The sequence below is a fragment of the Orycteropus afer genome, unplaced genomic scaffold (assembly GCF_000298275.1).
Source record: "Orycteropus afer afer isolate SDZICR_OR568_19922 unplaced genomic scaffold, OryAfe1.0 scaffold00053, whole genome shotgun sequence".
NCBI classification, from domain to species: Eukaryota; Metazoa; Chordata; class Mammalia; order Tubulidentata; family Orycteropodidae; genus Orycteropus; species Orycteropus afer.
The window spans coordinates 14,163,609-14,174,728 of NW_006921640.1; the positions used below are offsets into that span (position 1 = coordinate 14,163,609).

An 11,120-nucleotide genomic window follows, 5' to 3' on the forward strand; every position below is an offset into this window, starting at 1 on the left:
CAATCCTTTGAAGATACCTAAAAATAATTCTTTTGAATTCCTTATCAGAGAGTTCCAATGCTGCTTCTTCCTCAGGGATGTGTTCTGGGTCTGTATCCTGTTCCCTTGTTTCTACCACTTTATCTTGCTTCTTTGTGTGGATGGTGATGGTCTGTTTTCTCTGAGGCATCATAGTTTTGTGTTAAGATCTCTGTTAATTGTTTGTAAAGAGCAGCCAAGCATTATTCAGTCTCTTCTTGGTGTTTTTTTTTTTTTTATCATTAGCCCATTGGTGGAGGAGGAGGTGCTGGCTCTTGCTCAGTAAGTGAAGTTACAGGAGGTGTGGATGTACTTGTATCTTACGGGGACTGATGCTGTCTCCCACTCAGTTAGAGAAAAATTATAATTGAATAACAATCGAAAAAGTAAAAGAACATGGACAAAAAATACACCATGAAATCACACAGGAACAGTAACCCAAAAAAGAAAAAGAGGGGAAAAGAAGAAGAAAACAGGAAAACCTGCAATATCTGGGGATAGGGTACTAAGAGAAAAGAGGTAGAGAAGGAGACTAATGAAGAAAAAAAAAAATGGAAAAAATGCAAAACAACAACAACAACAACAAAGAACTTGGTTAACCACGAGAAAAATAAAGGGAAAAAAAGAGTAAAAAAAAAATTTTTTTTAAATCAGGAACTGGGCAAAGAAAGAAAAAAGAAAAAGAAAAAGAAAAAAGCAGGTGTGAACTAGGACCTTTTCAGTCATACAGATCCAAAGAGTTCTTGGGGTTACTGGAAAGCAGAACCTCCTCTTAAGCCCCTGGAATCTGGAAGAGCTCTGACTCTTTAGATTGTCTCTAGCTGCTGGTTACGTGTTGATTTGTTTTGTCTTGGTTTTATGGTGTAATACTTTGAAAGGGTGAAGTTGGTGTATTTTATTTTATTATTGATTCAGGTATGTTGTTTCACTCTGCTGTTTTCTTTGTGATGGTGAAATCACTGTGTGGAATGTGGATATGTGTTTTTGTTTGCTGTAAAGAGGGTTTAGAGTTCAAAGTGGGCGATTTTATGGTAATTGACTGAATATGGTTTCTTCTATTGAATGAGTGAAGTTATTGGTGGAGAAAGGTGAGAGCAAAAGAAGGAAAGCTTGGTGTTTCTAGGGTCGGTTTATAGGGCTTTGGGCAAGCTGTTATCGATGATGTGGTTATTTGCAAGACTGCGGCTCAATCTCAGGAAAGATTCCTGTTGTTGGGAATTCACAACTTTCTGCCTGGTTCAGGCACACTCAAATACCCTGCTCCTGAGGCCTCTGAGCACCAATGAGCCGATCCAAGGCAGAAGCGTCTATCCAAGGCATATTCCCCAGACTGCACTCAGCCACGACTTTTTATCGCTCCCCGCCCCTTCAGCCCTTGGCTCTGGTGCAATTCCGCCAGACCGCTAATGACTGTGGAGTTTGCTTGTGATACCTCCCACCTGCAGCGCCAAAGATTTGCAGGATTTCAGCTGTGCTGGTGTCGGGGGAGTATCTGCTAGTAAACTATGTTCCTGATATCTGTGACCAGATAAGCACGATGTCTCCCTGGCTGACCCAAACCTAATCGGTGACCCGCTGAGAGGGGAGGGAACTCACCCTTCTGGCACAACAGTGAGTTTCCTGCTTGAGTTTCAGTGGTAGTGTGCATGCCCATCTGCACCTGGGAGACCCAAATTACTGACAAAATCAGTTGCTGGAGGCAGGTCCCTGGGGCTGACCTCTGGGTTGTTGGAGTTGTCGCTGGTATGTTGATAATAGGGTGTCTTCTTTCTTGAGTCATAGGGATCTCAAGTGGCCGCCCTTGCAATCAGTGACTGTTCCAGGGAAGTTTCCAATGGCCTCTTGGCTGCCTGTCCATCCTCCGCCAGGTAGCTCTTTCTTAAATAATCTCCCTGTGTCTTTCCTCTAATTCTGCTCTTCTGTGTTTTGTGCACTCTAATTCTGTGAGCTGTTCAGAGCACCAAATCACTAAATCAAACTTCTATACCTAGTTTTTCAAGCACTTAGATGGTACAGGGATATAGAGTGGTACTTACTGACGAGACTGCATTTTGAATCTCCTATTACTTCTACTTTTAAAAGTAGACTTTGATTTCATCTGTAGTCTCACTGGTCATAGATGACCTCCTTGCTTTCAAATGCTTTGATTTTTATTTACATTTTCCACAGACCTATGAATCTTATAAAGTAAAAGGTAAATCCTAGGCAGAGTTTCAGAAAGTTTTTACTCTACCATGTTCTGAAGGCTCATGGTGATCTCCTCTCCTCTGGGTGAGTAATATGTTTCAGTGTAGTCTGGTCCTAGGAGATGCCTGCAGAAAGGAGAATGCTGTATGAGATGCTCTGGTTGGTAATACTCAAAGGATGATTTTCCTGATAGAATCTTTAGCACTAAAGTAACAAGAATATCTATAATAAAAAGCAGTTAATATTTTGACCAATTAATCCTTTTCCAAAAATTGAACACTATTGATGAAGCAAATCAAAGCATTAGTTATGCTTATTAGATCTGAGGGAATAAATGCCATCAGTTACTCTGCAGCTGCAGACACTTTCTTTTCAATTGGGTCATTTTGGGATCTTTTTGCACCAAGGGCTCATCTTTCACAGAATCTCTGAATGGTGGTGGATCTTAAATATGCATAAAGGACCACTGTATTCAGGGAGAAGTTTACTCACTTATATATGAGTTAGTGAAGCTTAACCCTGTAGTATGCATCTCAAGGCCTTTACATCCTGCAATCACCTAGGACATACATCCTTACATAAATAATGAAAAGCCACAAAAAATGCTTGAGCTTTTCTGAGTACAGAAGATTTTCAGATAATCCCAAGTAGCTTTCAGGAAGAAAGGCATTTATACATGGAATTCTCTGGTTTACTTTGCATATGATTTCTTAGCTGAGCATCAATCTTCTTAGATAACATTAGTGCAAACATCTAAATTTCAGTATGCTCCAATATTTTTCTATTGCCAATCACACTGAACAGAGCTTCAAGATTTATTTTTTTCTATGTCTTCTTAGTAGAATCCAGTGAATGATTTTACTATCAGGAAATATGACTTACTTGTTTTTTTGTAGGTGAAGAATGATTTCTTCTCCATTTAATACAATCTGATACTGAACTTCAGGCTCATATCTTTCCTGAAAATATTTAATGGTATAATTGAATGAATAAAAAAAATTTATATTTATGAGTCTGTCTAAATCATTATGATATAAATAGGAGATCTGGTGGCATAGTGCCCAAGGCATTTGACAGCCAACCAAAAGGCTGGTTAGTTCAGACCCACCAGACACTCCTCAAAAGGAAGACTGGGCAATCTACTTCCATAGAAATACCACCTTGGAAACCCAAGGAGGGATCACTATGAGTCGAATTGACTCGATGGCAGTGAGTTTGTTTTTTTTTTGGTAATAATAAAAGTAATATATAACATGAAAACAATAAAACAAATGCACATAAGACAATAGCATTAGTTCTCTTATGCATTAAAATATATAGAAAAAAACATAAATTGTAAATCAAGATGGACTTCCAAAAAGTGCCATTACACGGTATCAAATTTAAGGATTAAACTAATTCTACATATGTGAGATAGGAAGTTATCATTTAGCCTAAGGAATAGTATGCTATCTTCTATCATAATGGGTCCCTAATGAGATAATAATCAGATGTATATTTTCTTTACTTCAAAACCAAACACACTATACTAAAGAAAACAAACTGAAAATTTCTAAGGATTAAACAAGGTAAATATTACAAAATGAGGAAATATAATGCAATGATTTAATAGTCAAAGAATTAATATCCTTAATACTTTTTGAAAGTCTTAAAATAATGAGTTAATGTTCAATTCTCTGTTATAGACCAAACGGGGAGAAAGCAATTCATAGTGGAAAGAGATGAGGGAAGTTTGGTGAGCCTAGTGAGGAACAATATTTCTTTCCAGAAATGGCTGTCCTTCCTGTGCTCCCCTCTTTTTTTTTTTTTTTAATTGAAACCTTTGATTATTCTTCTTCTTCTTTTTTAAATTGTGATTTGGGTGTAAATTCATACATATTTTTTTCATGGTATTGACTGCAGTTCCCCACAATGTAACAGCTATCTTACACTTCCTCCCGGTAGTTACTTCTTCCCTGTGTCCTTCTTTCCTATGTATTCCTGCCCCTTGAGCTATCTCCCTCTGCAAATACTGCCCTTCTGTTCTTCTGTGTTCTAAGGAGTATATCCACCTGATGTAAATTTTCACTCAAAAAGTCTGTCTATTGTTTGTCTGGAAACCCTGGGAGTGAGCTCAATTCAGACCTGAAAGGTAACTAGGGGCCATGGTTTTGGGGGTCTCACCAGGCCCTATCAGACAAGTAAACCTGGTCTTTTTTTTGTAAATTTGAATTTTGTTCCACATTGTTCTACCACTCTACCCAGGACCTCCTGCACTGATCCCATTCTGAGTGGTTGACATAAACTTGGAAAATGTCTAAGCAGTTTTGTTCTTTATGGTCAAGTGTAAGTATTAATTCGCTCCCTACTACTTAACTGTAACAGTATTCTGAGAAGCAGGGTGCTTACCATTGGACAAAGGGGAGTTGGCTATATGGGTTCTAAGATTGCATTATTAGATGTTGATATGACATCATGTCTATTGGTGAAAAAGCTCTTTCTTGTCTCTTCAGATGATTGTATGATCTGCCAGTCATTTACATTGCTTACCTCTTTTCCATGATTCTCTGTCTTGTTCTTTATCTCTCTTTTGTGTAAAATGTGTAGTTTCTTAGGATGGACCACTTCATAGAGCTTTAATTCTGTTGTTTGCTTTATGGCTGTTGCTAGATAAAGAGAGATAATATTGATATAAAGGATTCAAAAACTGTTATTATGCTTGTTTGTTACTTTTGTTTTTGTAGAAAAGATGTGAAAGACTAAATTTCAATGTCAAACCAAAAACCAAATTCACTGCCATTGAGTCAATTCTGACTCATAATGCTCTAAATTGGAATAAAAGCTATAAATCATAATGGAAGCAGACTGTCTCATCTTTCTTTGCAAAGCAGCTGGTGGGTTCAAACCTCTGACTTTTTCATTATCAGCCAAATGCCTTAACCACCACACCACCAAAGCTCCTTAAAATTCCAATGTAGGGAGCAAAAATTGAGGACAGGTTTATTGTCAACTTAAGTTTTAATGACAAAGAATTGTTCTTTTGCCCCCCGTCCCAATTCTGGGAAGAACTTTAAGATGATAAACCAAGTTTTGAGATGATCTCTCAGTATATATAAACTCAGGGACACCATGCTTACAAAGGATAGTCTTGGATTAGGGCAGAATTTGGGGATCCAGGAATTCTGCCTGTTGTAACCCAGTTCTTCCTCTACAGTTTCTTCACAATTGTGAATTCTTCCCTCATTTTCTTTAGAGACCTCTCTTTTCTCTTTCAATGTATTTTCCACTCTGTGGTAAATCCCTTGCTGTTAGGTGCTGTTGGTTCGTCTCAGACTCATAGTGACCCTATGCACAGCAGAATGAAACACTGCCCGGTCTTGTGCCAGCCTCACAATCCTTGAATTTTGTTCCACATTGTTCTCCTACTCTACACAGAACCTCCTGCACTGATCCTTGCTATACCTGAGACCATTGAGCAGCCACTGTATCTATCCATCTCATTGAGGGCCTTCCCATTCTTTGTTGACCATCCACTTTAACAAGCATGACATCCTCCTCCAGGGTATGGTTCTTTCTGACAACATGACCAAAGGAGATGAAATGAAGTCTGGCCATTCTCGCTTCCAAGGAGCATTCCACCTGCACTTCTTCCAGGACAGATTTGCTAGTCCTTTTAGCAGACCATGGTTCTCTTAGCATTCTTCTCCAATACCATAACTCAAAAACATCAACTCTTCTTCAGTCTTCCTTGTTCATTGTCCAGCTCTCACATGCATAAGGGGTGATTGAAAATACCATGCTTGTGTTAGGCTCACCTTAGTCTTCAAGGAGATGTCTTTGCTCTTCAACACTTGAAAGAGGTCTTTTGCAGTAGATTGGCCCAATAAAATATGTCAACTGATGTCTTGACAGCTGCTTTCACTGGTGTTGGTTGTAGAACGAAGTAATGTGAAAGTCCTGGCAACTTTAATATTTTCTCCATCTACTGTGAAGCTGTTTATTTGTTTTTGTGTGAGGATTTTTATTTTCTTTATATCAAGGTGTAATCCATACTGCAGACTGTAGTCTTTAATCTTTGTCAGTAAGTGCTTCAAGTCATTCTCACTTTCAGCAAGCAATGCTGTTAATGAGTCTTCCTCCAATCCTGAGACCATTTTATTCTTCATATAATACATCTTATTAGATTATTTGCTCAGCATACAAGTTGAATAAGCATGGTGAAATGATACAACCTTGACACATTCCCCTTTTGGTTTTGAACCATGCAGTATCTCCTTGTTCTGTTCAAACAACAGTCTCTTAATCTATGTAGAGGTTCTTCATGAGTATAATGAAGTGTTCTGGAATTCCCATTCTTCTCAATGTTACCCAAAATTTGTTATGATCCACACATTTCAATGCTTTTGCATAGTCAATAAAACAAATGTAAGTATCTTTCTGGTATTCTTTGCTTTCAACTAAGATCCATCTGACATCAACAATGATATCCATGTCCTCTTCTGAATCCAGCTTGCATTTCAAGAAGCTCTCTGTAAATATACTGCTGCAACCATTTTTAAAATATCTTCAGTAAGATTTTACTTTCATGTGATATTAATGATATTGTTCAATAATTTCCACATTCTGTGGGATCACCTTTCTTTGGAATGTGTAGAAATAAGGATCTCTTCCAGTCAGTTGGCCAGGTACCTGTCTTCCAAATCTATTGACATAACTGAGTGCCTCTCCAGTGCAGCATCCATTTGTTGAAACATCTCAATGGGATTCTGTCAATTCCTGGAGCCTTGTTCTTTGCCAATTCCTTCTGTGCAGCTTTGACTTCTTCCATCAGTACCATTGGTTCTTGATCATATGCCACCTCCTGAAATGGATGAACATTGACCAATTCTTTTTGGTACAGTGACTCTGTGTATTCCTTCCATCTTCTTTTGATGCTTCCTGTATCATTCAATATTTTTTCCCATAGAATCTTTCAATATTGCAATTCGAGGCTTAATTTTTTTCTTCAGTTCTTTCAGCTTGAGAAATGCTGAGTGTGTTCTTCCCTTTTGGTTTTTCTAACTACAGGTCTTTGCACATTTCATTATAGTAATTGTCTTTGTCTTCTCGAGCTGCTCTTTGAAATCTTCTGTTTAGCTCTTTTATCTTGTCATTTCTTCCATTTGCTTTAGCTACTCTCTGTTCAAGGTAAAGTTTCAGAGTCTCTTCTGACATCCATTTTGGTCTTTCCTTCCTTTCTCATCTTTTTAATGACCTCTCTTTTCTTCATGGATTATATTATTGATGTCATCCCACACTTCCTCTGCTTTTTGGTCATTGGTGTTCAATGCATCAAATCAATTCTTTAAATGGTCTCTAAATTCAGGAGAGATATTATCAAGGTCATATTTTGGCTCTTGTGGACTTCTTTTAATTGTCTTCAACTTCAACTTTAATGTGCATATGAGCAGTTGATAATCTGTTCCACAATCAGTTCATGTCCCTGTTTTGGCCGAAGGTATTGAACTTCTCCATAGCCTCTTGCCACAGATATAGTCAATCTGCTTCCTGTGTATTCCATCTGGTGAAGTCCATGTATATAGTATATTGTTGGAAAAAGATATTTGCAATGAATAAGTCATTGGTCTTTCAAAATTCTATCCTGCAATCTCCAGCATTATTTCTATCAGCAAGGCCATATTCTCCAACTACCGGTAACTCTCCTTTGTTTCCAACTTTTGCTTTCCAGTCACCAGTGATAATCAACATATCTTGTTTGCATGTTTGGTCAATTTCAGACCGCAGAAGTTCGTAGAAATCTTCAATCTTCTCATCTTTGCCTTTGGTGGTTAGTGCATAAATTTGAATAATAGTAGTATTAACTGGTCTTCCTTGCAGGCTTATGGATATTATTCCATCACTGACTCTGCTGTACTTCAGAACAGATCTTGAAACCATCTTTGTGATGATGCATGCTACACTGTTCTGATTATTAATGGATGTTTGCATCTGTTTCTACTCATTTTGAGTCATGCCACATCAGTCAATGGAGGTCCTGAAAGCTTTGATGTAAGGTGAATCCATTACTTTTCTCCAAAAATTCTTAGGAAAAGTTCTACTAGTAGTTATTTAAATACATTTTCTCCACCGTTCTTTGATGTTTTCTACCATTCCTCCAACACAGGACAGCAAAACTTTATTCTCTTTGAAATATGAAGTCTTGAAGGCAAATGTTAAAGACAAAAAGAGTGTAATGATTTATTGTCATTCCAAGGAATAAAGGACTGCTAGTAGTAAGTTAGGAGTTCTGGTAGCATAGTGCCTAAGGAACTTGACTGCTAACCGGAAGGCTGGCAGTTCAAACCCACCAGTCACTGCTCAGAAGGAAGGTTGGGCAATCTACTTCCATAGTGATACCACCTTGAAAACCCAAGGAAGGGTCACTATGAGTTGGGTCCAACTTGACAGCACATTTCAACAACAGCAAAGTAGGAAGTCATTGTGATAATATAAGAGAAAGGCGGTGGTGGCTTACATAAGAGTGATCATTAGCAGCAGTGTAAAGTTGTCAAATTTTGGATGTATTTTGAAGGTAGAATCAATAGTACTTGTGTGGTATTTCATATGGAATATGGAAGAAAGAAGAGTCAAGGAAAACTCAATGTTTTTTGTCCTGAACAAAAAAGAATTTCCATTAACAAACTTGGGGAAAAGTGCAGGTAGCACTGAGTTGTAGGGAAAGGTTATAGACATTCTTATCCTGAGGTGGATGTTAGACATCTCTGAGAGCTCTGGTGGCATAGTGCCTAAGACATTTGACTGCTAACCAGAAGGCTGGCTGTTCAAACCAACCAGCCATTCCTTTGGCAATCTACTTCCATAGAGATACTGTCTCGGGAACCCAAGGAGGGGTCACTATGAGTTGAATTTGACTTGATGGCAGTGATTTTGTTTTATTAGACATCCTAGAGGATTTTGGAAACCAAGGGAGGGGTCACTATGAGTTGAATTTGACTTGATGGCAGTGATTTTGTTTTATTAGACATCCTAGAGGATTTTGGAAACCAAGGGAGGGGTCACTATGAGTTGGGGCTGACTCAACAGCACATAACAACAACAACAGAGGATTTATTAGAAATAAAGTGTGTATTTCAGTATGAAAGCAAAAAGTTTAGAATTGTTCTTTTATGTATGATATTTACTTAAAGCCATAAAATTAGGTAGATTACCAAGTGACTGAATGCACCCAAGAAAAAGTTTCAAGGACTGAACCTTGGGATACTCCAATATTAGGATAATGAGGAAAAGAGGAGGAACCAGGAATAGAAGCCAGTGAGGAAGACCGTACACCAGAAAAGATGGTGTGTTTTATGCTGAGGAGAGAGATAAAGAGCACAATAACATAGTAGCTTGTAAAATAACCATTGAATTTAATAACACTGAGGTCATAAGACCTGTCTTAAGTGATGAGAATGAAAACTGTTGAATCAGGTGCAGGAGAAAATGGGAATATAGGAATCTGATACAGGCAATAGACAGCTCCTTTGAGGACTTTTGCTGCAAAGAAGAAAGAAAAATACAATAAGGAGTTAGCTCTCAAAGGAGGAATGGCGTTGTTATTGTTGTTGTTAGGTGCCATTGATTTGGCTACTACTCATAGTGACCCTATGCACAAGAAAAGGAAACACTGCCCAGTCCTCTATCACCCTCACAATCCGTTGCTATACCTGAGATGATAATGGCAGCCACAGTGTCAATCCATCTCATTGAGGGCCTTCCTGTCTTTCATTGATCCTTCACTTTACCAAGCATGATATCATTCTCCAGGGAATGGTCTCTTCTGACAACATCATCAAAGTAGTGAGATGAAGTCTGGCCATTCTTGGTTCCAAGGAACATTCTGGCTGCACTTCTTCCAGGACAGATTTTTTACTTCTTCTGGAAGTCCATGGTACTTTCAGTATTATTTGCCAACACCACAACTCAAAAGCATCAACTTTTCTTTGGTCTTCCTTATTCTTTGTCTAGCTTTCACATTTATACGAGGTGATTGGAAATACTATGGCTTGGGTTAGGCACATCTAAATCTTCAAAGAGACATCTTTATTCTTCAACCCTTTAAAGAAGTCTTTGCAGCAAATTTTCCCAGTGCATATATTGTCTGATGTCTTGTCTGCTGCTTCCATTGGTGTTGATTTTAGAACCAAGCAATATGAAACATTTGACAACATCAATTTCTTCTCCATTTATTGTGATGCTGCTTATAGGTCCAAATGTGAGGATTTTAGTTTTCTTTATGTTGAGATGTAATCCATACTTCCAGCTGTAGTTACTAATCTTCATCAGTAAGTGCCTTAATCATCTTCACTTTCAGCTAGGAAAGTTGTGTTGTCTGCATATTGCACGTTGTTAGTGAGTCTTCCTATAATCCTGATGGCACACTCTTCTTCATATAGTCTGACTTCTCAGAAAATTTGCTCAGAATACACATTAGGTAAGTATGATGAGAAGATACAACACTGACACACTTCCTTCCTGATTTTAAACCATGCAACAAGATACCCTTGTTCAGTTCATATGACAGCCTCCTGGTCTATGTACATGTTCTTATGAGCACAATTAACTGTTCCAAAATTCCCATTCTTCTCAATGTCATCCATAATTTTTTATGATCCGTACAATTGAATGCTTCAGCATAGTCAATTAAATACAAGTAAACTTCTTCCTGGTATTCTTTGCTTTCAGCCAAGATTCATCTGATATCAGCAATGATATACCTCTTTCCACATCTCAAAGAATTGGCCAGGGAAAACCTTATGAATAGCAAAGAAACACTGTTTGGTACATTACCGTGCACCTTTAGGAATAGTCCGATTAGGCTAAAAGGCTCTCAAAATAGGACTGGGAAAGAGCTGCCACATCTGAGTAAACCCAGCCTTACTCATATGGATAAGAGA

General features: G+C 38.1%; 1 protein-coding gene across 1 annotated transcript in view; it reads right to left on the reverse strand.

Annotated features, from left to right (window-relative positions):
* The window catches only part of ADAMDEC1 (ADAM like decysin 1), a 102,907-nt gene that overhangs the window by 30,672 nt on the left and 61,115 nt on the right, over window positions 1-11,120 (reverse strand). Inside the window, exons 2-4 of the mRNA XM_007938784.1 lie at window positions 4,735-4,850; window positions 3,088-3,164; window positions 2,252-2,330 (exon numbers count right to left, since the gene is read on the reverse strand). Of these exons, the coding sequence (XP_007936975.1) occupies window positions 2,252-2,330; window positions 3,088-3,164; window positions 4,735-4,850 (272 nt within the window). The remainder of the gene's footprint in view (window positions 1-2,251; window positions 2,331-3,087; window positions 3,165-4,734; window positions 4,851-11,120) is intronic.